The sequence below is a fragment of the Felis catus genome, chromosome A1 (assembly GCF_018350175.1).
Source record: "Felis catus isolate Fca126 chromosome A1, F.catus_Fca126_mat1.0, whole genome shotgun sequence".
In the NCBI taxonomy this organism is placed as follows: domain Eukaryota; kingdom Metazoa; phylum Chordata; class Mammalia; order Carnivora; family Felidae; genus Felis; species Felis catus.
The window spans coordinates 176422688-176448999 of NC_058368.1; the positions used below are offsets into that span (position 1 = coordinate 176422688).

At 51.1% G+C, this 26312-nt stretch overlaps 1 protein-coding gene and 2 long non-coding RNA genes across 3 annotated transcripts in view; 1 reads left to right on the top strand and 2 right to left on the bottom strand.

Moving 5' to 3' along the window:
- The window catches only part of ERGIC1 (endoplasmic reticulum-golgi intermediate compartment 1), a 103597-nt gene extending 82940 nt beyond the window's left edge, over positions 1-20657 (bottom strand). The window contains exons 1-2 of the mRNA XM_045035408.1: positions 20508-20657; positions 19768-19857 (exon numbers count right to left, since the gene is read on the bottom strand). Coding sequence (XP_044891343.1) covers positions 19768-19857; positions 20508-20527 — 110 coding nt within the window. The 5' untranslated portion in view covers positions 20528-20657. The remainder of the gene's footprint in view (positions 1-19767; positions 19858-20507) is intronic.
- Positions 20658-21505: 848 nt separating this feature from the next.
- LOC109502936 lies at positions 21506-23591 on the top strand. Its single transcript, XR_002161866.3, has 2 exons — positions 21506-21645; positions 23422-23591. It is a non-coding gene; the product is annotated as an uncharacterized LOC109502936 (long non-coding RNA).
- A 694-nt stretch (positions 23592-24285) lies between these two features.
- On the bottom strand, positions 24286-25714 carry LOC111561894. Its single transcript, XR_002744901.2, has 2 exons — positions 24946-25714; positions 24286-24601 (listed from the first exon to the last, which is right to left on the bottom strand). It is a non-coding gene; the product is annotated as an uncharacterized LOC111561894 (long non-coding RNA).
- Positions 25715-26312: the final 598 nt, after the last annotated feature.

The following is a 26312-nucleotide window of genomic DNA, read 5'->3' on the forward strand; positions in this document are numbered from 1 at the left end:
GCCTTGCAGGCCGCCACACCACAAATCGAACTTGGCTCCCCCGCTCAAATTCGTCCTCACTGTGCTGAGGGGCAAGCACACGCACTCATCGGGGCCCGGATGCACTCTCTGGCTCACGGCGTGCAGACACTTCACTCCCGCCCCTGCCTCTGAGCAGGACTGGACCCCTCGTGCCGGCATCTGCCTGACTCTGCTCATCACTGAGGTGATGGGGAGGCCCCCCTCCGGCCCTGCGAAAAGTGCCATCAGAATCCCCGGAGTCCCCTGGACGTTCTTGCTCAGAAAACTCTTGCTCATGTAACTGTCCATCTGCCCTGCTGGAATGGAAGCTCCAGGAGAGTAGGTGCCACGTCTGTGGTGTTTAGCTCGATACGCCAGCTCCAGCGTGATAGGAGGCGCGCAGCAGGTGCTCAACAGCTAAGTTATGAAAACGAGTAAGCAAAGGAGCAAAGAAGGTGCTAGTGGGGATGGAGGCCAACTCGGCAGAGGTGCTGGGTGGGACTTTCAGCCCAGCCAAGCCGCCGGCAGTGGAGAAGTGTGGGGGCACGTCGGGAGCCATGCTCCCTGGATCCAGACCAGGTACGGGAAGCAGAGGGGTGTGCTTCCCCTCCTGTCTCCACTGCCCTCTCGGCAACCAGCATCCCCATCCGTGCCCAGCAGTGTTTCCTGGTGTTCCGAGAAACACCGCTCACGGAAGGGGGTGGGGAAGTGGGGTGACCTGTAACACCCCAGGTATTAGAGTTTTTATTTGTTTCTTAAATGGCTTTTGTAACAAATCACATATGGAATAATAACAACAAATGTGTCTTCACTGGACCCTAAGAGTGCTACACGACTGCTTCTAGAATTTTCACGTTACTAGAATTTCACCATTATATTCTTCCTACCTCACAGCTGAGGAAACTGAATCAACTGGGGCCAGGGCACAAACGTGGAGTTCCTGCGTGGGGTTCCACTCTCCTGATCACTACAAAGCCCCAGAGAGGCTGCTTAAAATACAGAGGCCAGGGCCCTGATGCCCCATATCACAATCTCCAGGTGGGGCCATGGGAATCCGAATTTTAACCAGCAAATTGCCCCCAGCCAGCTGGGCAGACTGTGATTCCTTGGGCCTCAATTTTCCCAACTGTGAAATGGGCAACTCCTTCCCTACAGGGCTACGATGGGGGACCAATGAGGGAAATGCTGGGTGTGTGTTCTAAAAACAGTGTAGAGGGGGTGCCCGGGTGACTCAGTCATTTAAGCGTCCAATCCAACTTCGGCTCAGGTCATGATCTCAGTCTGTGAGTTCGAGCCCTGTGTCAGACTCTGTGCTGACAGCTTGGGGCCTGGAGCCCGCTTCAGATTCTGTGTCTCCCTCTCTCTCTGTCCCTTCCCAGCTCACGCTCTCTCTCTCAAAAACGAATAAACATTAAAAAGAATTAAAATAAAGTAAAAAATAAATAAAAACAGTGGAGAGGAGCCTGGCAGGAGGTTCCACTGAGGAAGCAGCAGACCCAGGAGCCACTCACAAGTCACAACCTTGCTCGGTCCAGCTCACTTGATAGACATTCCTACATATGACAGCTTCTGCGCAATATCCGTCCAGGCGACACGCGCACATGGCAAACCAGTTAAGCAGGGTGGACACCAAGTCCACATCCCACACCCCCACACTCGGGAGCCCCATACTGGGGCACCAGCTGGGGCACTGATGGCCACCCCACGGGCCTTCAGAGCTGTCATTCAAACGTAGCTGCAATTCAAACTCTGCTCACTTGCCATGCGACGCATTTGTTACTGTGCCTAGTACTGTCCTAGGTCTAGGGGACCCAGCAACGACCACAGTACGGCAAGGCACTGGCAGCCTGGGGGGAGACTCAGAGACCAAGCTCTTAACCCCGGTCTCTGCTCCATCCCAAAAGGCCACTGGCTCCTTCCAAGGGGGACCTCCCTGCCCGGGACCTTGGTGTCCGTTGTGGGCCTGAGGCCCACAGGAGGACCCTGGGCGGCGGTGGATGATACTGGCCAGCAGAAACCAGGTCTGCCGACACAGGGTACCTGGACAGAACGCACTAGCATTTTGGAAAATGAAAAGCCACCTCTGGGCCTCACTCTCCTCCTCTCTCCTCTTTCGGCATGGAGTGTCCTTAATAGAATCTTTAAGCACTGGGCTCAAAAGCAGAGGCATGAGAAAACTCGGCCCCCAGCCCCAACGATGATGACAATACACCTGATTATTTGGCAATTTTGAGCAGGAGTAGACTCAATTACACTAGTCTCTGGGATTTCTAGCACAGGACGATCTCCCCAGGAACCTTTCCAGACCATCTCCAGACCAACCAGAAAATTTTAGGCAAATTTCCTCTTTGGGGATGGGATTATTAGCCACTGATATTTAGAATGCTTACCAGCTGTCAGGGCATACATATGAACGACCCATCATTCTTGTTTTGCAAATCAGGAAAGTGAGGCACAGAGAGGTTTAGTAACTTGCCCAAAGTCACAGAGCTGACAAGTGGAACACTTGAACCCAGGCAGTCTTTCTCAGGAATCTGATTCTTCATCTCCATTTCTTCTCTATTAGGTTAAATCTAGTTGGCTTCTTGCAAGAATATCCTCACATTTCAGAGAGGTTCACAGGATGCCCGAAGCCCCGAACCCAACTCACCTCCCTGTCCAGGCCCTGGGCTCTGATCCCAGCTCATGCACCTCCCTACCCACTTATGGTCCCAGCACTCTGCCCAGCCCACCTTCTGCCTGTGGCCTGTTTCCTCCCAGACTGCTCTGTGCCCATAAGCTGGCCTATGAAGAACTAGGACGGAGGTCTCAAAAACTAAGGGGAGACTGCTGGGTACAAGGCAACAGGGAGTGGGGACGCATGCGGCCACTCCTTAGCGACAGCTACGCCTGCCACCTGGCCACTGAGGCCAGGGAGCCCCCACTTTTCTGGAGGTGATGATAATTCAGATTTTTATGTGAAATCTCCTAACTTGAAAATGCTGGCATTTAAGGGGCACCTGGGTGGCTCAGTCGGTTAAGTGTCCGACTCTTGGTTTCGGCTCAGGTCATGATCTCACGGTTCGTGGGATCAAGCCCCGTGTCAGGCTCTTGCTGTCAGCACACAGCCTGCCTGGAATTCTCTCCCTGTCTCTACTGCTCCCCAGTTCGCATGCCAGCGTGCTCTCTCTCAAAACAAAATAAGTAAACTTAAAAAAAAAAAAAATGCTGGCATTTAATTCAGTTTTTTAAAAGAACGTGGGGATGAAAGAGTATCTGTGATGGGGCAGAATTCAACCCCCAGTGCTACCAGTTCAGTCTCTGCGTTAGCAAAGCAAGCCTGTCAGGAAGTTTCATAAACGGGGGAAGGAAAGACAGGGGCCAGGACACTGAATTAGGACTTACTATGAGCCAGGAGCTGCTAGAGGGAGGTTCTCTCCTTAACTCTTCTCAGCAACCCTGGGGCGGGGGGTTGGGGGGGGGGCGGTCAGGATTCATGTCCCCATTGTCAACCAGAAAGCAGGCTCAGAGAGATGAGGTGAGCTGCCCAAGGACACACACAGCGTGGGTGGACACGCCAGGATCCAAAGCCCAGCTGTCCCAGGTGCAGCATGCAACGGCAGTTCTAGAACAAGCTGAGTCCAGGGTGGCTGACGTGTCATGCTCCAGTGAGTACGGGACAGGCAGAGGTCCAAGTGGGGTGACGTGCCTGTGTGGCCCCGCTGCAAGGGGTCTGACCCAGGGCGGGGCAGAGGTGGGTGGGTGAGCCCTCTCGCACCTCCTTTGACTCAGGGTTAACTCAGCTCTGACAAACCACCTGGCTTTGAGTGTAACCCAGTTTTATAGCTTGGACAACCAAAGCTGAGTTGGGGAAAGTCAGGCAGGTCCGCGAGCGAAACCAGCCCCCTGCCACCTGGCTTGCTCGGTGACCTTGGGCAGGGCCCCTCAGCTCTCAGACTCTTGGGTCCCCCCAACTCCAAAACTAAGGGGCTGGCTCCTTCCATCTCAAGGACCTCCCAGCTCCCATAGTTACTGATTCTAATCAGCCTAGAACCTTAACACACACCACCGCTAGAGCAAATCACTTGACCTCAGTTGACGCGCCTGCAAAATGGGGAAGTAAAAGCCCCCACTGCACGGGTTTGTTAAGAAGCGAATAGGATAACCTATTTACAGCGTGTAGCACTGTGCCCCATGCCCAGGAGACGCTCAGTAAGTTTACTTACTCAGTTTACGTCTACCATCACCTCACCCCTAGCTGTCTAGCACCTGCAGCTTCTCACTTCCCTCCTTCCAAAAACATCTGGCTGCAGAGAATAGCTTAGGTCTAGGTCTCTGTACCAGGGACAGAGGGGTCAAAACTCACGGCCGTGTCATTGGGAAGGGTCTGAGGGCTTAACTAGCACTCACCAAGATGCAAACACTCCTACGGCAAGCTAACAAAGATGGGATTCAAGTTCAGGAAAGCTGTGTTCCTGAGGCCCCTTGCCAGCTGTGTGAACCCTCTGAACCCCAGGGTCCTCATCTGCAGAGAAAACAATCATCTCCAGACCACGCTTCGTCGTCTAAGGTCTTTCTAAACTCTTAAGTCCCTGAATCAGAACAGTGAAGCCTTCCTCGGGCCTTTCCCAGCCTACCTGACGCTAAGAATCACTGAGGACACTTCGAAAACGTAGACTCTTAGGCTCCCCCTGGACCAGACAAGGCCATGGGTAGGGACACAGAGCTGAGGTGACTAGGGAAACCTGACCATTCTAGACTGAAATTGAAAATGGACAAGCTGAGCCTCCGGGGTCAGGTATCTAACAGAAGCATCATTTTGGGGAGGTCAGAAAGCCTTGAGTTCAGTTACTTTGCTAGCTGTGTGACTTTGGGCCAACCCCTCAACCGTTCTGAGCCTGTTTGTTCAAAATGCGAACGATCAGGCTGAAGCCCCAAGCTGGGGTGAGCAAGGAAGGTCAGGTGTCCTCTCCCTCCCAACTTCCCCACCTCAGGTTCAGGGGGCTATCATGCCATTTCAAGCAAGTGAGCCAGTGAGGGCGGGGGATATCCGGTGGCCTCCCGTTAGGACCGGCAGCCGGTCACCCATTCCCACTTTGGGCAGGGCCTGAGTAATGTGTGTCGTCCCCATTCCTCAGGACATTCGGAAGGGAACGTTTTCCATTCTCACTGCTAGAGACGTAAGTCCTTTCAGACACACTTACACCCTCAGGAGAAAACTAGAAGCTTCTCCAAATGCAGAGATAAGGCAGCAAAGCACCCAATCCCAGTGGAGCTGGACCCCTCTGCCAAGTGCTGGGGGACGAGGAGCCTCACCTTGTTTGGGGTTCTGAGCTGTTTCATGGAAGGTGTGAGGTGGTGAGAGCATGGGCCCCATCCCAAGACTTAGGATCTGACTCCAGTTGCACTGGCCCCCTCCTCCCTGCCTCTCTTTCATTAGATAAATATTTTCTCAGCGCCTGCTGTGTGTAGACCCTGACCTCACCACCAGCACCCAGTGATGAGCAAACAGGTTTGGTCCCTGCTCTCAAGAGCTTAGACTCCATCCACACAGAATGTTAAATGACGAAGTGCACACACAGATCATTACAACTGTGTTAAGTGACCTGAAGGACGTCTCCAGGTATGATAACAAGGTTCAGCCAGGGAAGGGGTGGGAGGCAACCCAAATCAGACTTGAAGAGGCAGTCGAGGAGGATCTTTGTGGAGGTAGAGTGCCAGATGGCCAAGCTAATCCGGTTAGTTCCTCCTCCACAAAGTCTCTACTGCCCCATCTACTTGTCCTGCCTTCTCAGTACTCCCCACAACGGAGAAGAACTTTTTATGCCATTGTCGTCTGCCCATATCCCCCCACTAGCCTGGAAGTGTTACGAAGGTAAAGACAAAGTCAGTCTTGTTTTCCCTGGAATCTTCCCCAATAAATCTTTAAATCAATGAATGAATGAACAGATGGATGGATGGATGAATGAACCCCACTTCCCTGGGCCTCCACCTCCTCCTCTCCACTATGGGAATAACAATACCTTTTGGCCCCGTGCCTGGAGGCCCTGGGCACACTGCCTGTTCTCAATGGGCGGAGCTTGGTGTTGCTATAATTGAGGAGGGTGGGACATCAGGGGTGGGGAATTAGGAGAGGAAGCTGACACCTCTACTCTGTGAACAAATCACTCTGAGGACTCCGCCCCAGTCAAGAGAGCAAGACGACGTCAAACAGGCATGCCAGGACACACGGGGAGCCTTCCCTTCAACAGCACACAGCTAAGCAGTCCCCCAGGTGCCAGTACCAACTGATGCTGTCACCGGACAAATTTATTTCACCCACTGGGCCAGTGAGTGGGTGACGTTCCCAAACAGGCCCAGGCCGCCTTCTGATTTCCTGGCTCCTCAAAGCAGGCCTGGGAGGCTGGCACTCCTATGCGAACACAGCCACGTGCACCAGGCGGGTGACAGAGAGCTGGGAGGGCAGCAGGAATACACAGAGCCCTGGCCCGGTGCAGTTGCACCTCTCAGAGGAATCCTTCCCTAACCAAGGACGGCAGCCAGGGACAGCGGAAGGAGCACTCAAATCTGCTGTATGGCCTTGGTGGCAGGGGTGTGTGTTGGGGGGGAGGGTTGGGGGGGATGGAGAGGGTCATGTCCTGCCCTGGGCCTCAGTTTCCCCAGATCAAGGTGCAAACTGTAAAGTGGTAAGTGCTACGAGGTGAAAGGGTGCCTCTCATCCACCTCTCCCTGCACCAAGTTTTGGATCTGTACATATTGTGGGCTAGTTGTCCCCTAAGCCCGCATTCCCCTCCACGGGTGTGACCTAGGGTGATTTCAGATAATATTGGGGGGGGGGGAGGGGAGACCTGGCAGTTAGGTGGCATTAGACTTCACAGTGTGGTTAATCCCTGCTGAGTTGTCATCTGAACATTCTGCGAACACTGAAGAGGTCTCGGGCGGCGCTATTCCATGGGCAGCCTCTCATCTTTCCGGCACTGGCCAGTATCCCTTTTCTAACAGACTCGACAATTTTGGCAGACACAAGGTAGTGAGAACGGGACAACCCGGCAATTATTTGTCTCTACTTATGGCAGGGGATACTGTTCTGCCATTTTCTTTTCTTTTTTTTTTTTTAATGTTTTATTTATTTTTGACAGAGAGAGAGAGAGACAGAGCATGAGCGGGGGAGGGTCAGAGAGAGAGGGAGACACAGAATCCGAAGCAGGCTCCAGGCTCTGAGCCATCAGCACAGAGCCCGATGCGGGGCTCGAAGTCACAAACCGCGAGATCATGACCTGAGCCGAAGTCGGACGCTCAACTGACTGAGCCACCCAGGCGCCCCTGTTCTGCCATTTTCAAAGATGTTATAAAGCTACCTCTTATAAATAAGAATATTAAGTTAAAAAACTGAATACTTTCGAGAAACGTTAAGTAAATAATACATGTTGTTTAGGAATATGCCCCCAAATTATGTACCTGGGACCAGAATGGTGGAAGGCTGAGAAGTAGTAGCTGGAGTTACGGCCTCTGCCAGTGACAGGCACATCTAAGCCCACCCTTTTCTCTTCCTCCCAGCACCTCACCCACCTGGATCTCCTGACCACTCCCACAGCTATGTGGGTGCGGGTCCCCAGTTCAGGATGGAAGTGATGGTGCCACATCCACACCTTCCACCTAGCCCTCCACATCCTTCTCTCCCCAGTGCCAGGCCTGGGAGAGGATCCAACACGCCCTTGGGGAAGACAGAGCCACAAGATGGAAGGAACCTGGGTCTCTGGGAACCTGTGAGGGGCGGAGCATCCCCAGCTACGCTGGGACTTTACATGAGTGAGAAATGAACTTCTGTTGCATTAAATCACTGTGATTTTCAGGTTGTTTATGGAGTGTAACTGACTTAGGCTGATATAAAGAAGCCATCTCTAGTCCAATCTCCTGACAACCTGGAAATCTTCTATGACAGTCTAGATTTCCTGGTGCTTTTTTCCTGTAGCAAATAATTACTGAGCACCTAACAGATGCCAGGGGTCTTAAGGATTTTACAGAGACAAGCTCAATTAGGCCTCATGACAATCCTGGGAGCCGCACACTACTGATTATTTGCAGTTATGACTGATAACTTGCCTTGCAATGAGGCAAATGAGGCTCAGAGGCGTGAAGCATCTTGCCCAAAGTCAAACATGTAGGAAGCAGTGCAGCCGAAAATTGAACCCAGGACTGTTGGAAATAGACAAAGCCCTTCCTTTGCCACAATACCATGTGCCTCTACAAAGCACATCACCCGGGGAATGTCCTATGTGCCAGTCCCTAGGCTGGGTCCTGCAGGAGAGAGCACAAGTGTGACACTGTCACAGCCTGCAGTCCTTTGAGCCAGAGAGGAAGGAGCAAGGGAGGCACGTAGCAGAGAACCAGAGGGTGAGAGGAGGGGCTGGTATGGTCAGGGAGGGCATCGCCACTCAGGAAGAACAGGAAGGGCTTCCTGGAGGAGGCAGTGCTTAAGGCTGGCTGAGGGGGGTGGGTGAGATTTCAGCTGGTGGAGACAAATGGGGAGATGCTGTCTCATCCAAGCCAACAGCCACCTCCTGGATCCACAGGAACTGGCTCAGGACAAACCCCCACCCTGTGTACTGTTAGGGGGCCTAGAAGACTGTGAGACAAGTCATTAAAACACCTCCCTGCACGGAATGAAATACTCCTAGTGCTTTCAAACTTTCTCTTACAGGCTTCGTTCTTAGCTCTTCCTTCAAAGCTCCTGGGGTCTAAGGGAAAGAGTGGATCATAGTGGCAGGCTGCTCCAAGCCATGATGATACCTCTGACCTCCTCCAACGTGACAGGTGGTTCCCACTGCAGTGCCCTTCCCTACAGGGGGCCAACTCCACAGTGAGGAAGGTAGAGAAAAAGACTGCTGATCAAGAGGAACCTAGGGGGCTCAGTCGGCTGAGTGTCCGACTTCAGCTCAGGTCATGATCTTGTGGCTCATGAGTTCGAACCTGGCATCGGGCTCTGTGCTGTCAGCTCGGAGCCTGGAGCCTGCTTTGGATTTTGGGTCTCCCTCTCTCCCCTATTCGTGTTCTGTCTCTCTGTGTCTTTCTCTCAAAAATAAATAAAACATTTTTTTTAAAGAAAAAAACAAAAAGAAAAACAACACAGGGGTGGCCTGGCAATGCTGCCTGACCCAGCTGAAGGCCAACACCCCCACTGACACCACGTGGTACCCCGGAAAGGATGCACTGAGAAAGGCACTCCACCCATAACCCAGTCTGATCATAAGAACACATCAGACAGGGGCGCCTGGGTGGCGCAGTCGGTTAAGCGTCCAACTTCAGCCAGGTCACGATCTCGCGGTCCGTGAGTTCGAGCCCCGCGTCAGGCTCTGGGCTGATGGCTCGGAGCCTGGAGCCTGTTTCCTGTATCCGATTCTGTGTCTCCCTCTCTCTCTGCCCCTCCCCCGTTCATGCTCTGTCTCTCTCTGTCCCAAAAATAAATAAACGTTGAAAAAAAAAATTAAAAAAAAAAAAAAAAAGAACACATCAGACAAATCCAGACTGGAGGACATTCTTGAGGACACCTGGACAGTGCTCCTCAAGGCTGCCAAGGCCATGAAAGACAAGGACTGAGGAATTGTCTTCAACTATAGGAGACTGGGGAGACGTGACCACTGGATGCAACGTAGGATCTTGGATTGAATCCCAGCACAATGAAAGGACATTAGTAGAAAACAGGTGAAATCCAGATAAAGTTCGGATTTTAGTTAATAATAATGTACGGACATCAACTTTTTAGGCATAACAGATGTGGTAATGTTTGGTGTGAACCACGGGGAGAGCTGGATAGGGTATGTTTATAGGGGTCCATACTATGTTTACAAATTTTCTGGAAGTCTAAATTATTCCAAAATAAAACAGTGTGTTTAATTTAAAAGAGAAAGGGAAAAGCAAATGCCAGAACTAAAACAAGTCTCATGAGTTTGGGGGCTGGGGGGAGGATTTCTCTGTTTGGCCCAGTGCTACATCCCCAGCTTCTAGAACGGAGCCTGGTGCACAGTAGGGCCCCAATAAATATGTTCAATGAACAAGTGACTCCGCCTCTACAGCCCACTCCTGCCTCTGACAGGGGCTCCAGAGACCAGCTCCACTCGCTCCCCACAGGAAGGGCTGCACCCCTCTGCTTGGCTCCCCAGCAGCGGCTCACTGGTGGTAATCTCCTGCCCACAGATGCATATGGTGACAGGAAATGATCACCCAGGTCCAGCCTCCTCTCCAATGACCCGGAGCCCCTCCAAGGCTTCCAAAGAAACTGTAAACACAACTAACTAGATGGCAGGTAACATCAGGTGTGTCCACGGAGAGGCCCCAAGAAATTCAAGGTCATACCACTCGCCTTCAGGACACAGGAGGGTTGTTAAGAAAGCCAGCTCTAACACAGAGATGAGCTGTGTCACCCGCAGATTATGTGACCTTGGCCAAGTCCTGTCCCTTCTTTTTGCCCAGCATCCTCACCAGGCAAACGGGAATAATAAGTGGTTCTTCCTCGATGTGAGGATCAACTGAGGGCATCCAAGAAAGGCCATTAGCCTGGCACTTGAAAAACGGGGACTACTGTAGGCACGGCTGTTACCACAGCACAGCCCTGGGAGGTCACGTGAAAGATACAGCCGGTGATCTGGAGCAAGTTGAGCTCTGGCCTGCCCTGGGACCACCGGAGAGGAAAGTCCAGGCCACAGGCGGAGCCAGCAGCGTCGTCCCAGGACCATCCACTGGGGGGAAGCCCCGTGGTCCAAGGCTGCCTCTGCCCAAACCCATGGGTCCCTCACTTCTCTGCCTTGGGCTCCAAGGCCGGGTCCCATAGACCACCTCTGAGAGTCCCGGGGGCTCTGCCCCAAGCCCTGTCCACCCAGCTAGTGCGTGGTCACACTGCTGTGTGTGACACACACGGGCTGCGTGCTGTCAGCCACAGGCCACTGTCGGCCCTAGGAAGGTGTGGATTTGGCCCAGTATCGTGTTCAACAAAAATAAAACTGGAAATGCTTACGAGCCATTATCCCACAACTTCTAAGATTTTCATCCTTTCCTGAGACACTGGGCAATGTGAGGAGCAAAGAACCCCAGAGCTACACTGGAGCTGCCCCTTCCTGATGGGAGGGCTGCTCTCCCCTGGGCCACAGTGCACACCACATCACCCACCGAGCTACCTGCCTGGGCCCCGGAGGCTTCCGGGTATGCCACCAACCCCTTTCTCTCTCACCACAGGTCAATGCCTTGGTGTCTGGGGTCACCGTGTGGGTGCCACTGAGAGAGGGGCAAGCTCTGGGTCAAATCACCCCAGGGGTTCTCACAGGAGCGTGTCACTGGCCCTGAGGTTTCGTGGTGTGCCCCCACCAGATGACCCTCTGCTGGGGTCTCCCAGGGCTTGGCGAGGAACGTGAGGACAGGGCTGCAGGTGAGATCACGAGGAGGGAGACATGCTCCATTTTCTAGACACACTTGTCTCACGTTCCACACGAGTGCATCTCGTCCTCACGACCACCCTGCAAGGAAAGTGTGGGTGCCCTAGTTTGCAGAGGAGGAAAACTGAGGTTCGTGGACGCCAAGTATCTCGTCTAGGGTCCCCCAGCTAGTAAACGTGGGAAAGGCATTCGAATCCAGACAGATCTGCCAAATGGACCCACCGTGGGCCGTCCTCAGAGGGACTCAGTGCAGAAAAACACTCTGCAGGGGCGGCCAGGGGCGGTGCACCATGGAACACTTTCTCCTGAAGATGTGGAGACGCTATCCATGAAGATATTCTTGGACTCAGCAAAACCTCAAAACAGACCAAGTATCACCAGGGTCTCCCAAAGGTCTTAAGGGACATCTTGGCTAAATTCTACATGCCAATAACTGCTGGCATGGAAGTGAGACAGAAAAGAAGACAGAAGACCGAGGGGAAAACCATACAAATTAACAATGGCAAAGTATCAGCTAGGCAGGAAGGGCGGCGTGTGGTGAAGTACCCTGGCTCTGGAATCAGACTCAAGTTCAAGTCCAATACTGTACTTCCTCAGCTGTGTGCCCTGGGCCAGTCATGTCCCAGCTCTGAGCTGTGGCTTCCTGTTTTAAAACTGAATAAAGATGGGGTGTCTGGGTGGCTCCATTTGGTTTTGGCTCAAGTTAGGATTCCAGGATCACAGAATCGAGCCCCACGTTGGGCTCTGTGCCAAGCATGGAACCTGCTTGAGATTCTCTCTCTCTTTCCCTCTGCTCCTCTCCCCTGATTGTGTGCATACTCCCTCCCTCAATTAAAAAAAAAAAAAAAAAAAAAAAGGATGCCTTGGTGGCTCAGTCAGCTGAATGTCCAACTCTTGATTTTGGCTCAGGTCATGATCTTGAGACTCATGAGATAGAGTCCCACATTGGGCTCTGTGTTGACAGCATGGAGCCTGCTTGGGATTCTCTCTCCGCACCCCTCCCTCTTTCTCCCTCTCTCTGTCCCCCACCACACATGCACGCTCTTTCTCTCAAAATAAATAAGCTTGAAAAAAACCAAAGTGTGCAGTTCAATCGCTTTAAAAATAAATAAGTAAAAAATAAAACTGAATACAGGCAATAATTAACAGAGCAAAAAGGCAACTTTGTCACCAGGAGAACATTTGTGGGCCATAGATCTAAAAAAGGGGTTAATATCCAAAATGCAGAAGAACCTCTTTCAACTCCACAGCAAAACAAAACAGACAAATGAGAAAACAAATAACCTGACCTAAAAGCTGGGCAAAAAACTTAAATCAACGTCTCTTTCAAGAAGATATTCAAATGGGGAACAGGGTATATGAACAGCTGCTCAACATCACTGAGCATCAGGGAAATGCAAATCAAAACCACAACGAAATATCACCTCACACCTGTTAAGATGGCCATTGTCACACGGTAGGTGTTGGCAAGGATGTGGAGAAAAGGCAGCCCTCATGCACTATTGGTCGGAATGCAAACTGGGGCAGCCACTGGGGAAACAGTATGGAGACTCCTCAAAAAATTAAAAATAGAAATACCATAGGATCCAGTAATCCTGCGACTAGGCTCGGTATTTATTCTAAAGAACTGAAATCAGGATCTTGAAGAGATATCTGCACCCCCGTGCTCACTGTAGCGTTATTTACGGTAGCCAAGATGTGGAAACAACTTCAACTGTCCATGGACAGATGGACGGGTAAAGAAAATGTGGTATAGATGTACAGTGGAATATTATTCAGCCTTAAAGTCCTGCCACATGCAACAATATGGATGAACCTTGAGGGTGTTACGCTAAGTGAAACAAGCTAGTTACAGAAGGACAGATAGACACGAATCCACTCACATGAGGTATGTGACACCATTAAACTTATAGAAATAGGCAGTAGAATGGTGGGTGCCGGGGCTGGGGAAAGGGGGAAAGGGGGAAACGGGGAGGTGTTCTTCAAGGGGTAGAAAGTCCCAGTCACATAAGATGAGTAAGTTCCAGAGGTCTGCTGAACACTGTGCCTATGGTTAACATTACTGCACACTTAAAAATTTGTTAAGAGGGTATATCTCATCTTAAGCATTCTTACCACATAATTTTCAAAAAACTGAATTAGTTGCATGCCCATACAGTGATAGCATGCGCGCTTCCTAGGGTGACAGAACGGTTCTGTATCCACATGAGGGCAGGGGTGGCTACATGATGTAAGGTCTTGAATTTCATAGAAGAGTACACAAAAAGAAAAGCCAATTTTTCGGTATGTTAATTTAAAAGAGAAAGTAAATTGCTAATAATACTAATAATTGTATCTCGTGGGGCCAGGGTGACTTAAATCCAGTGACGGGCCCAGCAGAGTCCTCACCCATCACAAGCTGAGGAACCGTCAGGCACAGCTAGTGAAATGAGCATTGCCTCCTTTCCTCCTCCAAAGAGATTCTAGCCCCTAGCCTCGAATGCAAGAGAGAAAAGCTAATGCCATAGAGGGGCTGCCACAACATCAGGACCCAATGTTTCAGGGATTGTGACTGTACTTTGGTCTCATGACGGCCAGGCCTCTCGTCTCCAATAGGGTTTCCACCTTTTGGAGAGACAGAACATTTGATCCATTTCCAATGGATCTTGCTTCCTGTCCAGCTGTGCTGCCCAGTAGGTTGTAGGAAGGAGGAGCTCAAGGGGAGGACTACACTATCAGGGGTACGCTGGTCCCCAGGGCCCCTTGACACACCGGCTGTGGGATCCATCACCTCTGAGGTCGATTTCCCCGGACGGAAATCAGGCATAATAACGCTTCCCCCTCAGGGAGAGTAGATTTGCAAAGCACCTATGTATCCCCTAGCTCTCGACAGTACGGGGAACCTTGAGTTTCTCCTGCCTCTCCCAATGGACAAGACTTTTTAAAACAAATACATGCTAGTGTTAGAGGGTTTTTTCCTGTCCTATACTTTTCCTGCATATACAACCAATGTAATTAAGCTAACAGACCTGAATGTTCAAGTGGACAAGAGACAATTAGGCTAATTACTACTTCCTTAAAGGATCAGTTAGGGCTGTCTCCCACACTATCTTTGAGAAAGGGTACTGGGTGCCCCATGAACAACACGGTGGCTTGGACAATCAGTTTGGCAAAAGCTGCGCTGAACCAAGTGACTTGGTTTCCCCTCACTCAGGATTTCTTAGCATCTTTAGAAAGGTACATGCGTGTTGTGAGTCCACAGGCGGGGGGCACAGCACGGAGCACTGACTGAGAGGGGCTGTGTCAAGTCAGGCATCCAGAGCAGGGCTTTGGCAACCTTACCACACATCCAAACCACCTGGGGGGTCTTATTAAACCACAGATGCACATTCGGGGTGGGCACTGAGATTCTGCATTTCCCACAGGCTCCTGGGTGACGCTGAAGCTGCTGGTCTGGGGACCACACTCTCAAGCGCAAGGACATCAGTGGAAAAGTAAGACCACTTTACTGGTGAGGAACAGTCCCAGCATAGGGAAGTGACTTGCTGAAGGTCACATAGAAGTGACAGGTGCAACTAGATCCGCTCCCCAGCCTTCCCTCCAAGTACCTACTCCACCCTCTGGCTGCCCTACAGCTCTTGGCCCTGCTCCCCACTAGTTCTCCGATTTTGAGCAATTTTCCTAGTCTCGGTTGTGCGCTGGAGTCATGTGAGGGTCTTTAAACTATACAAATGCCTGGGCCCCTCCCCCTCAGATCCTGATTATCGGGTCTGAAGTGTAGCCTGAGTTGGGGAATTGTTTTAAACTCTGCCAGTGGTTCTAATGCAGAGCCAGTGTTGAGGATCACTGAGGCAGAGGTGAGCATCACCCCAAATGCCCTCCTCACGCCCTGCCTGCCCCTCTAATGCCTGATGAAAACAGCCCAGCAGCAACTCCAGGACAAAACGTGAAAGGATTACCGGATGGGAAGTGGCACTTAACGAGGCCGCAGCTGGCTAAAGCCCCGTCTCAAGACATTAGGTATCATAGTCAGGAATCCAAACTGCCTTGAGAGGACAGATTTTTCCATATTAGCCTATGTCCAGGTGAGCAGGTAAACTGACGTTCTATGCTTTAAAGCCCCAGTGGCCAAAGTGGGAAAATCTGGACCCTCCAGAGTGAGATGCTGTAAGTTAGTGCAAGACCCTTTAACTGGCATCTTTAAAGACAATTTCCAAATCAGGTGTCAGACCAAATGAGGCTGGTAAAAAAAAAAGGGGGGGGGGGGTGGGGGGGAAGCTAGTGACTTTAAGCTTTTTAATAAGCACTGTAGGGAAAGAATTAGAGATGAGAAACCCAATGAATCCAGTTAAAGGAGATATCCATTCTCTCTGCACTTGGTGAACAGAAGGGGAAAAGCTTGAGCGAGGAGCCTACAGCATACAAGTGGGGCTCTGGAGCCAGACGGCAGCATTCCACCCCGAGCATCTTCTGCTGACCCACATTGCTCCTGAACTCTGCTGCACCTCAAGTGGCTTAGCTGTAAAGTGGGACAACAACAGGGTCTGCCTTGTAGGGGTGCTGTGGGATTAAATGAGTGGATGCACATAAGATCCTCAACAGTGTCAGGCACTAGGAACACAAAACACATAAACACATAACACTGGCTTGATTTTCACATCGTTTTTTCTCTGGTCTAATCATTTCCCTTTTGACCTCATTTTTAAGCCTGTGTGTGTGTGTGTGTGTGTGTGTGTGTGTGTGTGTGTGTATCCTTTTTATTTACTTTTGAGAGAGAGACAGAGAGAGAGAGAGAGAGAGAGAGAGAGAGAGCGAGCGAGCATGCCCGTGAACGGGACAGGGGCAGGGAGAGTGGGAGACAGAATTCCAAGAAGGCTCCACACTGTCAGCACAGAGCCCGACGCCAGGCTGGAACTCACGAACTGTGAGATCATGACCTGAGCCTAAACCAAGAGTCAGAGGCTTCACCGACTGAGCCAGCCAGGCACCCCAGCCCATTTATATTCTTTAAAAATTGATGTAAAGTATGTTTCTGTCAGTTTCCTCGAGTAATTTCTGGAATGAGGCAGGATAAAGATACAGACACTCATAACTACTATATGCTGAGTGTTAACTACGTGCTCAGAGCCCCCTGTGGCGGCTGGGGCTCAGCTTGGTATGGGGAGTGAAGAGGGCTCAGGGTCTGCAGGGCCCCACTCAGACAAAGCCACATGAGGAGCTAAGGAATTCATACTTGATCCTCAGAGCAACGGGCCTTGTTTGAAGGTTGAAACCAGGACATGAGAAAATCAGGTTAACTGTGGAAAGCTCACTGTAAAAAAAAAAAAAAAAAAAAAAAAAAAAAAGGTCAACTTTGGGAAGCTCATTCAGGGTTCCTGAGGAAGTCTGGGGTCTCCTGGAGGGATGCCAAGGTAGGAGGCAATGGAGGCCAAACCAAGGCACCGCAGCATGGCTGGCTGGCATCATGGGCATGTGACCTACACAGTCACATAGGATCCCACGCTCCGAGGGGTCCACGCTTACTTTTAATGTTCTGCTGTGGCTGTCCTGAAATTCTCAATACGTTTCCAACAAGAGGTTATGCCATTTTCATTTTGCACAGGGTCCCACAAATTATGTAGCTAGCCCTACCTTGCAGGGATACTTCGTTTGCCCCTACGTCTACACTACCAGGTGAGGCAGTGAAGGTTACTTGTCTTCAAAATGAAGAAACGGAGGCTCTGAGAAGGTAAACCGGCCCACGGCATAGCTGGTCAGTGACAGGGCAGCAGCATACCCAGGTCTTGGGGTTTCAACTTGGGGGCCTCCACTGTGGGAAAGTGGCCACCTCTGCCTCTCAGAAAGCAGTGCTCAGGCTCGTCCGGGCCTGGGCTGCAGGAACTGCCTTCCACCCCCACCCAAGGCTGAGCTGATCCCTGCCAGCCGGAACTGGGTATGGTCAGAGCCAACACCCACGGATCTGGGTCCACAAGGCCAGTTCCACAACAGCAACGGGCCAGCGATTAATGAAACAATTCACCAAGAGCAAAGCAAACACAAGTAATCTTTGCAGTCCCAGGATCCCTCCTCTCCCAACCCCCAAAACCAATTTAGAGCCAATTCAAGGAAGGAAGGGGGAGAAAATTCTCCACCAATAGCTCAAAATCTGCCTAGTAAAGGAAGAGTTGACATATCAAAGCACACCATGTCTTTGGCTTCCTTGACAGACTCTGAGAGGCATTTCCAAGGATGAGTTTGGCCCAGGTGATGTTCCAGGCACTGGAGTTACAACAGAGAATAAAACAGATAAAAATCTTTGCCCTAAGGAGCTCATATTTTAATGGCAGGGAGAAAGAGAATAAGCATAATAATTAAGTGAATTATACAGTGTTAGGACATATAGGTGCTTACATGAAATAACACAAATGATGAAAATAGCGGCCAAAATTTATTGGGTGCCTACTCTGTGTCTAAATGCTTTACACACATTGACTCATTTAATCCTCTCAACAACGGATATTGTTCTCATGCCCATTTCACAGACAGAATACACAGGAGGTAAGTTGTGCAAGGTCCCACATGCAATAAGAAAACAAGAGTACTGATAAGAAAGGGCAGGGGACTGCCATTCCCCCCAGCCTCTTCCTGATTCTGGTTGGTTTTAAGGCACCACAACAGGCAGGACGCCTGGATTTCTTCCAGGCCTTGAACTGGGAGAGGGGGTCCAATCACAGGGCCCCTTTCTACTCCCCCACAGTTCTTAAGAGATCTAACAGGGCTGTGGGACCCTCCAAGCACTCCCTTTTCTCCCAGAGCTAAGGCTCTGGAGCTAACAGCCCAGAGTGCAAATCCCAACTCCACCAGCTCACCAGTATATGGCCCTGGGCAAACAGCTTCTACCTGGCAGCCTCCCTTTCCTTTGATTTAAAATGAAGATGAAAACTCCCTCTCACAGGTGACAAGAGAACAGACATCAAGTCTGGACCTTGCAGTGCCTATACAGGGGTAGATGCCCCAAGCATGCTGGTTCATAACATGCCCCCACTCCTGGGCCCCACGATGCCCTCCTCTCTTCTCTCCAGTGCTGAGAGGGCACGGCCACATGTCACCCAGCTCTGTACTGTGGGCCACGTGGCAGAGGGCTGAGCATGGTAAACATCTGATGAACACTGAAGAGGAAGAAGGTATGTGGGGTGGTGGAACCTTCCTTAGAAACTGAGCCCTGGAGTTAATGGATCTTAAAAAGTGCGGGTTGCTAGGCAGAAATGTCTTGTCCTCCAAAGTGCAAATGCAAAGTGGTGAAATCTATTCTCAACATTCTGTGGTAAGCCCAAGCCCTCAAGAAAACCTATTACAACACCTCATTTAGCTGGGGTCCCCGTGGCACCAGGGCACTCCAAATCTCCAACTCAAGGGGCACCAGGTCAGAAGCTGTTAGTGACCTGGCACCCTGGCCCACCCTTCAGGCTAGTTGTCATGAGGTCCAAGGCAAGACCCTCAACCTGGAGCCTCAACTTCCTTCTTTTAAGATAAGGGGCTAGGTACAGAGTGACAGGATTAAGTGACCAAAAGCAGTGATTTATCCAACAAAGTCAAAATCACCGGAACCTACTAAATCACATGGGGACAGGGGAGGGTGTGTGTGTGTGTGTGTGTGTGTGTGTGTGGGAAGGTCAGGAATCTTTATTATCAAAGGACTGACCCTGAATTCCATCAGAGGGACTTTCTTTGTTTGAAACCGCCCTGGGTCTGCAAGCATTTGTCTGAGACCCTAGTGCGAACCTCTAGGCTTCATGGAAGGGGCAGGAAGCTGGCAGATGTTTTCTAGATGGCATCGGTGCCCAGGACAGGCTAGAGTACCACAACAGCCAATGCATAAGGGTCACCGCCAGGCTTTCCCTTCTGGGAAGGCTGTCACTTTACCCTGATTTCACTCACACCTGTAGGGAGGGAAAGGGCAGGTGAGGAGGGAGAGAGTTCCCTCCTGCGAGGCATTAGAATCCCTATTTGTGGATGAAGAAATGACCTCATGGAGAAGATCCTCATCTACTAACATCCTCCTTCTGGGCTCTAAACCCTACAGCACCTCTGACTGAAGCACTTCTCATGCATTCAGTCCTCGCAGGTGAGGACCTTATTTTAGCCCCAGTCTGCAGGTGGTAAATTTTAGAGATACTGAGAGGGTTCAGACACTTGCCCAAGTTATCCCACCACAGAGCCAAGGGGAGGTCTGAATCCAGAGCCTTCGCCCCTAACCTCTAGAATATACGGAGCTGCTCAGTGGAGGGAGCAGAGCCAGGATTCTAATCCAGCTCTCCTCCTACACTAAAGTCCTGCCATTTTCCTCGCCAAACCCCCCAAAGTGTGTCTGCCTGAGGCCAGGGCATTCCCTGGGGCTCCATACCTCAAGGGAAAGCCTGGTTGGAGACCTCTTCTGAGGCAGGCTTCCAGAAGGCCTAACCCAGCACAACGTGGACCATGAGGCAGCTGGACCCTACAAAGAACCCATTGTAGTGACTGCAGAAAGCCCAGGCCAGACCAGGCTGGGCCCTCTGGGGAGCCCTGCCCATGACTCCTGGCCTCCTCCCCTTCCCATGGTGCCCCCATACCCAGAGAACAGGACCCGGACTGGCAGAGGCCTCCTGTGTTGCCCAGGCTGGGGCAGCCTCAGACTATGGAAACCTAAAACCCTCCAGCTGCTGCCAGGCGGTATGGGGCTGCAGACCCCTGCGGACTCACTGGAGGTGCCCCGGACGCACCTGTCAGCAGGGGTAGGGGCCACGAAAAGACTCCACGGACGGACGGCAGGAGGGGGAGGGTTCGTTTGTTCCCATCGGGGGTAGGGGAGTTAATCTGTTTCCCAGAATGGGGGTGGAGATGCGCGTTTGAGTGGTGTGGGGCCAGGCTGAGGAGGGGGCTCGGCGGAGGGGAGGGATGGGCGGCCCGGAGGGCTGGCTTTGCCAGCCGCTGCACCGGGGGGGGCCCTCCGCGGTTCCGGCCGGCTTTGTGTGCTGCAGGGGTCCCGCTCCAGGTCCCCGAGGGCCTGCCGAGGCATGCACAGGGCTGGGGGCCGCTTCTGCCTGCCGGCAAGAGGGGTCCGCGTCGTGCCCGGGCACCCCCTGTGTCCGCGGTCGCCACACTCACCTCCTGAAGTCAAAGGGCATCGTGCCGCCGCTGCCGGGGGTGGGAGCGCTGCAGGCCAGGTGGGCCGCGGCGCCGCGTGGGTCCCAGCCCGCTGCCAACGCCTCCTCCGGCCGCCCCGCCCCCGCGGGCCGCCCACCGCCCCAGACACCCGCCGCTCGCCTCCCGCCGCCGGGAAGTGACGCTCCGCGCAGCCCATTGGGCGCCGTCCGCCGCCCCCCGCCGCCCCTTCCGCCGCCCGGTTAAAGGGGCCCGCGGGCGCGTAGGGGGAGGGGCCGACCTTTTGGGGCCGGGGCAGGGAACCCACAGAGACGCATTTCTTCCTTCGAAGCCCCCACTGTGTTTTCCTTCACTTTCTCTCTGTGGCCTCGGGCAAACCTCAGCCTCTCAGAGCCCTGTTGCATTTGTAAAACGGTTTTCTTGAGTTGTAAGGATTAAATTGAATGAATGATCCAGATTTGGGTCGCGCACAGCGTCTAGCTCTGTGACAGGAGGAGATAAGGCAATCCTAGATTTATAAAGTGAACCCACCATCTATTTCCCTGCTGTGCCTCTCTGGGAAAGACACTTGGCATCTCTGAGCCCCCACCCTTTCCACGTATGCACAAAGAGACTGATGGCATTTGAGGGGCATTTTCCCGGGGGTCAGATAAGAAAGTTGGGAGACTGGCTTAGTGCAGTGCCTGGCACATGATATGGGCACAATCACCGGAAGTGACTGTGGTGGACCAGATAGCTGCCTCTGCCTGCACCTTCTGTTTATGGTTCATTCCAACGGTATTCATTGAGAGGCGGCTGTGAGCCAGGTCCATACAGGACATGCTGGTTGTCTCAGGCAGAGCGAGGCCTGCCCAAGTCTGTGACCTGGCCCAGGGCAGACCTCTCTGAGCCTCAATTTCATCCTGCAAAATTCACACGTAATCAGCACCTCCCTCCAGGATTGGTGGATTAGAAGAGTTGATAGTTGAGGTAACACAAGACTGGTGTAAAGGAAACTAATTCCGAACTTCCCCTGGGGTTCTATTGCTGGCCCCACCTCCAAGGTTTCAGTCATAGGGCTTGAAAAATCCCAGGGGAGGAAGGTGGGGGCTCGTGTTCTAAAAGCAGGACCAGAGGGCAGTTTCCTCATCTATAAAAAGAGGTAAATCATGGTACCTGGTTCCTCTGGGAGGATTCAGAATGCACTGTGATAGCACTATGGGTGGGGGGTGAACTAAAATCTTCCCCTGGAGCATACACTATGGCCTGACCAGTTACCTCTTCCTCCCTCTGACCTCCAGCATTACCTTTCTTCCTTCCTTCCTTCCTTTTTCTTTCTTTCTTTCTCTCTTTCTTCCTTTCTTTCTTCTCTCTTTTCTTTCTTTTCTTTCTTTCTTTCTTTCTCTCTTTCTTTCTTTCTTTCTTTCTCTCTCTCTTTTCTTTCTCTCTCTTCTTTCTTTCTTTCTTTCTTTCTTTCTTTCTTTCTTTCTTTCTTTCTTTCTTTCTTTCTTTCTTTCTTTCTTTCTTTCTTTCTTTCTTTCTTTCCTTCTTTCTACAAGTGGCCTGGCACTTTGAAGTGAGAGAAGGACATCAGCTTGAACTGGAAGTCTGGGGTAACAAGAAAGGTGAAGGGGCCTTGAGTGGCCTGCCACGGGGCCCAGACCACTGTTTGTGGGGCCTCAGCCCCAACCTATTGAATCAGGTTGCATTTAAAAGCATGATCTCCAAGAGATTTGTTGGCACATTTAAGTTTCAGAGGCACTGCTATAAAGACCTTGCTCCCCGCAAGCAGACTGGGGTGGGGTTTACATTGGCTATTCCTTTTGCCTGGAGCACTTTCTTCTTTGTCTTCCACCCTGTTTATAGGGGCAATGTCTCCCAATGTCTGTTCTCTCTTTCTTCAGGACTGTTAGCCATGTGGACAGAGCCCAGGCTCTGGAGCCACATCTCATGGGTTCATGTTCCAGCATGTCCACTTACTGAGTTATTTTACATCTGTCTCTCAGTTTTCCCATCCATAAAATGGGGACAATATAGTACCTTCTTCACAGATTTGTTAGGAGGGTAAAATGAGCTGACATAATTTTTTTTTTAATTAAAAAAAGAAGAAGGGGGCGCCTGGGTGGCGCAGTCGGTTAAGCGTCCGACTTCAGCCAGGTCACGATCTCGCGGTCTGTGAGTTCGAGCCCCGCGTCAGGCTCTGGGCTGATGGCTCGGAGCCTGGAGCCTGTTTCCGATTCTGTGTCTCCTTCTCTCTCTGCCCCTCACCTGTTCATGCTCTGTCTCTCTCTGTCCCCAAAATAAATAAACGTTGAAAAAAAATTTTTTTTTAAAAATAAAAAAATAAAAAAAAAATAAAAAAAAATAAAAAAAAATAAAAAGAAGAAGAAGAAAAGAAAGGGGCGCCTGGGTGGCTCAGTCAGTTGAGCATCTGACTTTGGCTCAGGTCATGGTCTCGCGGTTCGTGAGTTCAAGCCTCATGTGAGACTCTGTGTTGACAGCTCAGAGCCTGAAGCCTGCTTCGGATTCTGTGTCTCCCTCTCTCTCTGTCCCTCCCTCACTCGTGCTCTGTCTCTCTGTCTCAAAAATAAATAAACATTAAATAAATAAATAAATAAATAAATAAGCATTAAAAAATTAAAAACATAAAAAAAAAAAAGAAATGAGTTGACATATGTCAAGGACTTAGGACAGTGCCTGGTACGGAATAATGCAAGGTGGGGTTGACTATCATTGCTATTTTTGCATGGTGATGGAGCTCCAATTTTTGGCTGGGCATATGGGTTCTCAGAATGAAAGTTGCATTTTTCACCTCCCCTTGCACCTAGGTGTGGCCTTGTGACTAAGTTCTGACCATTGATATGTAAGGGGAAGCATCTATGGCAGCTTCAGGGGGTACTTGGTATCTATTATCCTCTGTCTCGCTTTTTCCACATAGCTGCCCAGAATGTGGATGCCACCATCATGGACCACGTGAAGAAGGTCATGCAGAACAGAGCAACAGGATAGAAGGAGCCTGAGTCCTTGTCACTGAGTGGCACAGTACCTGTCCTTAAACACCTCCCCGGATGTCTAAGTGAGATATAAACATCTATCTTATATAAGCCACCTTTATTTTGGATTTTCAGCTGCTGACACCTGAACCTAATGCTGATGCACCTGCCTCAGGCTAGTTAATTACTTGGCAGCTCAAATATTGTATATAGAATCATCCAGGTTCTTCCCCACTATACGTTTGCATGGCACCAGTAGTTTTCCTGGGGAAACCGTGTCACAATTTGTGATTACATTATCGTTAATTGGCCAATGTCAACCTCCCCATCTTGACTGGAAGCTCTCCGGGGAGCACGCATGTCCGTTTGCTCATTCTTGTATCCCACCATCCAGCCAGAGCCTGCACGCGGTAGGGGTGCAATGCCTCTGTGTCAAAGGCTGGATGGAGGCTTCCCAGGGAAGTAGGCTTTCCCACGGAACAGAGGGGCTGGGGAGGGGGAGCACATCCACGAGGATCTCTGTGGAGACTGTTGGGGTCTGTAAGCAGACCAGGCTGCCAGTCCCAGGTGATCCATCCACCCAAAAGACAGTGGGAGATAGGGCTAAGGAAATCCGACTGTGCTGCAGTATGTGGGAAAGCTCTGGGTCTCTTGGACCAGAGGAGTGACTTAATAAAAACCGAGTTTTAGGATTACTAATCTTGTAGGACTCTATGATAGCCAGCCTCCAATGGTCCTCACTGATGTTCCCATGCCCTTGTGTAATCACCTCTCACAACAAGTAGGACAGACTTGGGTAACCAACAGGACATTGCAGAAATGACAGTGTATGACTCCTGAGACAAAGTCATAAAGGGCATTGAGGCTTCCGCTCAGGCTCTCTTGAATCACTTCTTCTGGAGGAATCCAGCGTCTGTGTTGCAAAGATACTCAGGCACTGTTATAGAGGGGTCCATGCGGCCAGAAACTGAGGCCTTCCATCAACAGCCGTGTGAGTGAGCCATCCCGGAAGTGGATCCTTAGCCCCAGTCAAATCTTCAAAGCTGCAGTTCTGGCCCACAGCTTAACTACAGCCTCATGAGAGACCCTGAATCAGAACCACCCAGCCAAGCTGCCTCTGAATTCCTGGAAGGACGTGAGATAATAAGCATTTCTTTTAAGCCACAAAGTTGTAGGTAATCAGTTACATGGTGGTACAATTAATATAGACTCTATCCCCATTTGTTTTTCTACCAGCACCTTCTCCCTGCCTTCCTTCGCCTCACCCCAACTGGTCAGTCAGCACTCTGGCTGAGCGACCTGGACACATTGCCTAACTAGCTGGGCGTCTGAGTATGAAACGAAGGCTAATAACACCTCATCTGTGTCAGGAAGCCTCTAAACTCGCCACCCGAATCAATCCACCCCCTGGTATTCATATCCTTGTGCAATCCCCTTTCTTAGACTGTAAACTGGATTTACTGACTCACTTCTAATGAACAGAATGTGGCAGGAGTAATGGCATGTTACTCCTAAGACGGAGTTATGAAGAGATCGCGCCTTCTGTCTTGGGCACTCTTGCTGTCACTCACATCAGCGGCCCGGGGTGAGCCAGCAGCCATGTTGTAAGGCAGCCCTGTGGAGAAGCCTGTGTGAGTTAGGCCGAGTGTGAGAGGGCCAAGCGTGAACCTCCTGAGGCTTGACCAAAACCTTGTGCGTGAGCTCGGGAATGGATTCTGCAGCCTCAGCCAAGCCTTGAGATGACTGCGGCCCTGGTGGACAGCTCGATTGTGACCTCACGAGAGACCTTGACCCGGAGGTATCCAGCTGAGTTCTGCTTGGATCCTGTGAGATAACAAAATGTTTGTTGCTCTAAGCCACCAGGTGTGGGGTGGTTTGTTATAAAGCGAAACAAATACATGGTCCTAAAACCTTGCTGTGAAGATGAAGTAACATGTGCCTAGCACACAGTAGGTGCTAATTAAATGCTTGCTAAATCAGTCAATGAACAGACGAGTGTACTATAATGTGGAATGTTCCCTGGATCCAAATGCTCACTGCCTCCACCGCCTCCTGCCGAACACGTCACTGAAAGGTGTTTTAAGCCGGGGAATAGCTGGGTCAGATTTCCTTCTCTGTAATGAGAGACTGGTTTGTGTTCCATGGGTGTGGCTGGTTCAGATGTGGTCTGGATAGAGAGAGATTAAGACATAATAATCTTCTGGGGCGCCTGGGTGGCGCAGTCGGTTAAGCGTCCGACTTCAGCCAGGTCACGATCTCGCGGTCCGTGAGTTCGAGCCCCGCGTCGGGCTCTGGGCTGATGGCTCAGAGCCTGGAGCCTGTTTCCGATTCTGTGTCTCCCTCTCTCTCTGCCCCTCCCCCGTTCATGCTCTGTCTCTCTCTGTCCCAAAAATAAATAAACGTTGAAAAAAAAAATTTAAAAAAAAAAAAAAAAAAAAAAAAAAAGAAATAATAATCTTTTGTCAGCTCAGAGAGGTCTTGAGGGTAACTTAGGCCTCTGGACAAACAGAGTCTCTATTAAAGTCTCCTCACCGGAGGACATTCATTCATTGTAAGTCATTCACTGAATACCTCTTTGTGACGGGACTTTTGGATGAACATGACACATCCCTGCTTTCAAGAAGTTAGGGAGGAGGTGACCAAAAATGTGGTACCACTGTAAAAAACCAGGGTCAGGGGCACTAATTTCTTGTGTGGAGGCATCTTAGTGTGGTTAGTGCTGTGGCGTGGGCAGCACCAGAGGTCCTGGGAGGCCGGGAAGGGGCCCCTGAGCTCACCTATACGGATGACTTGGTCTGAACTCTTTCGGTTGAAGGTGAAAGAGATCATCTCAAAT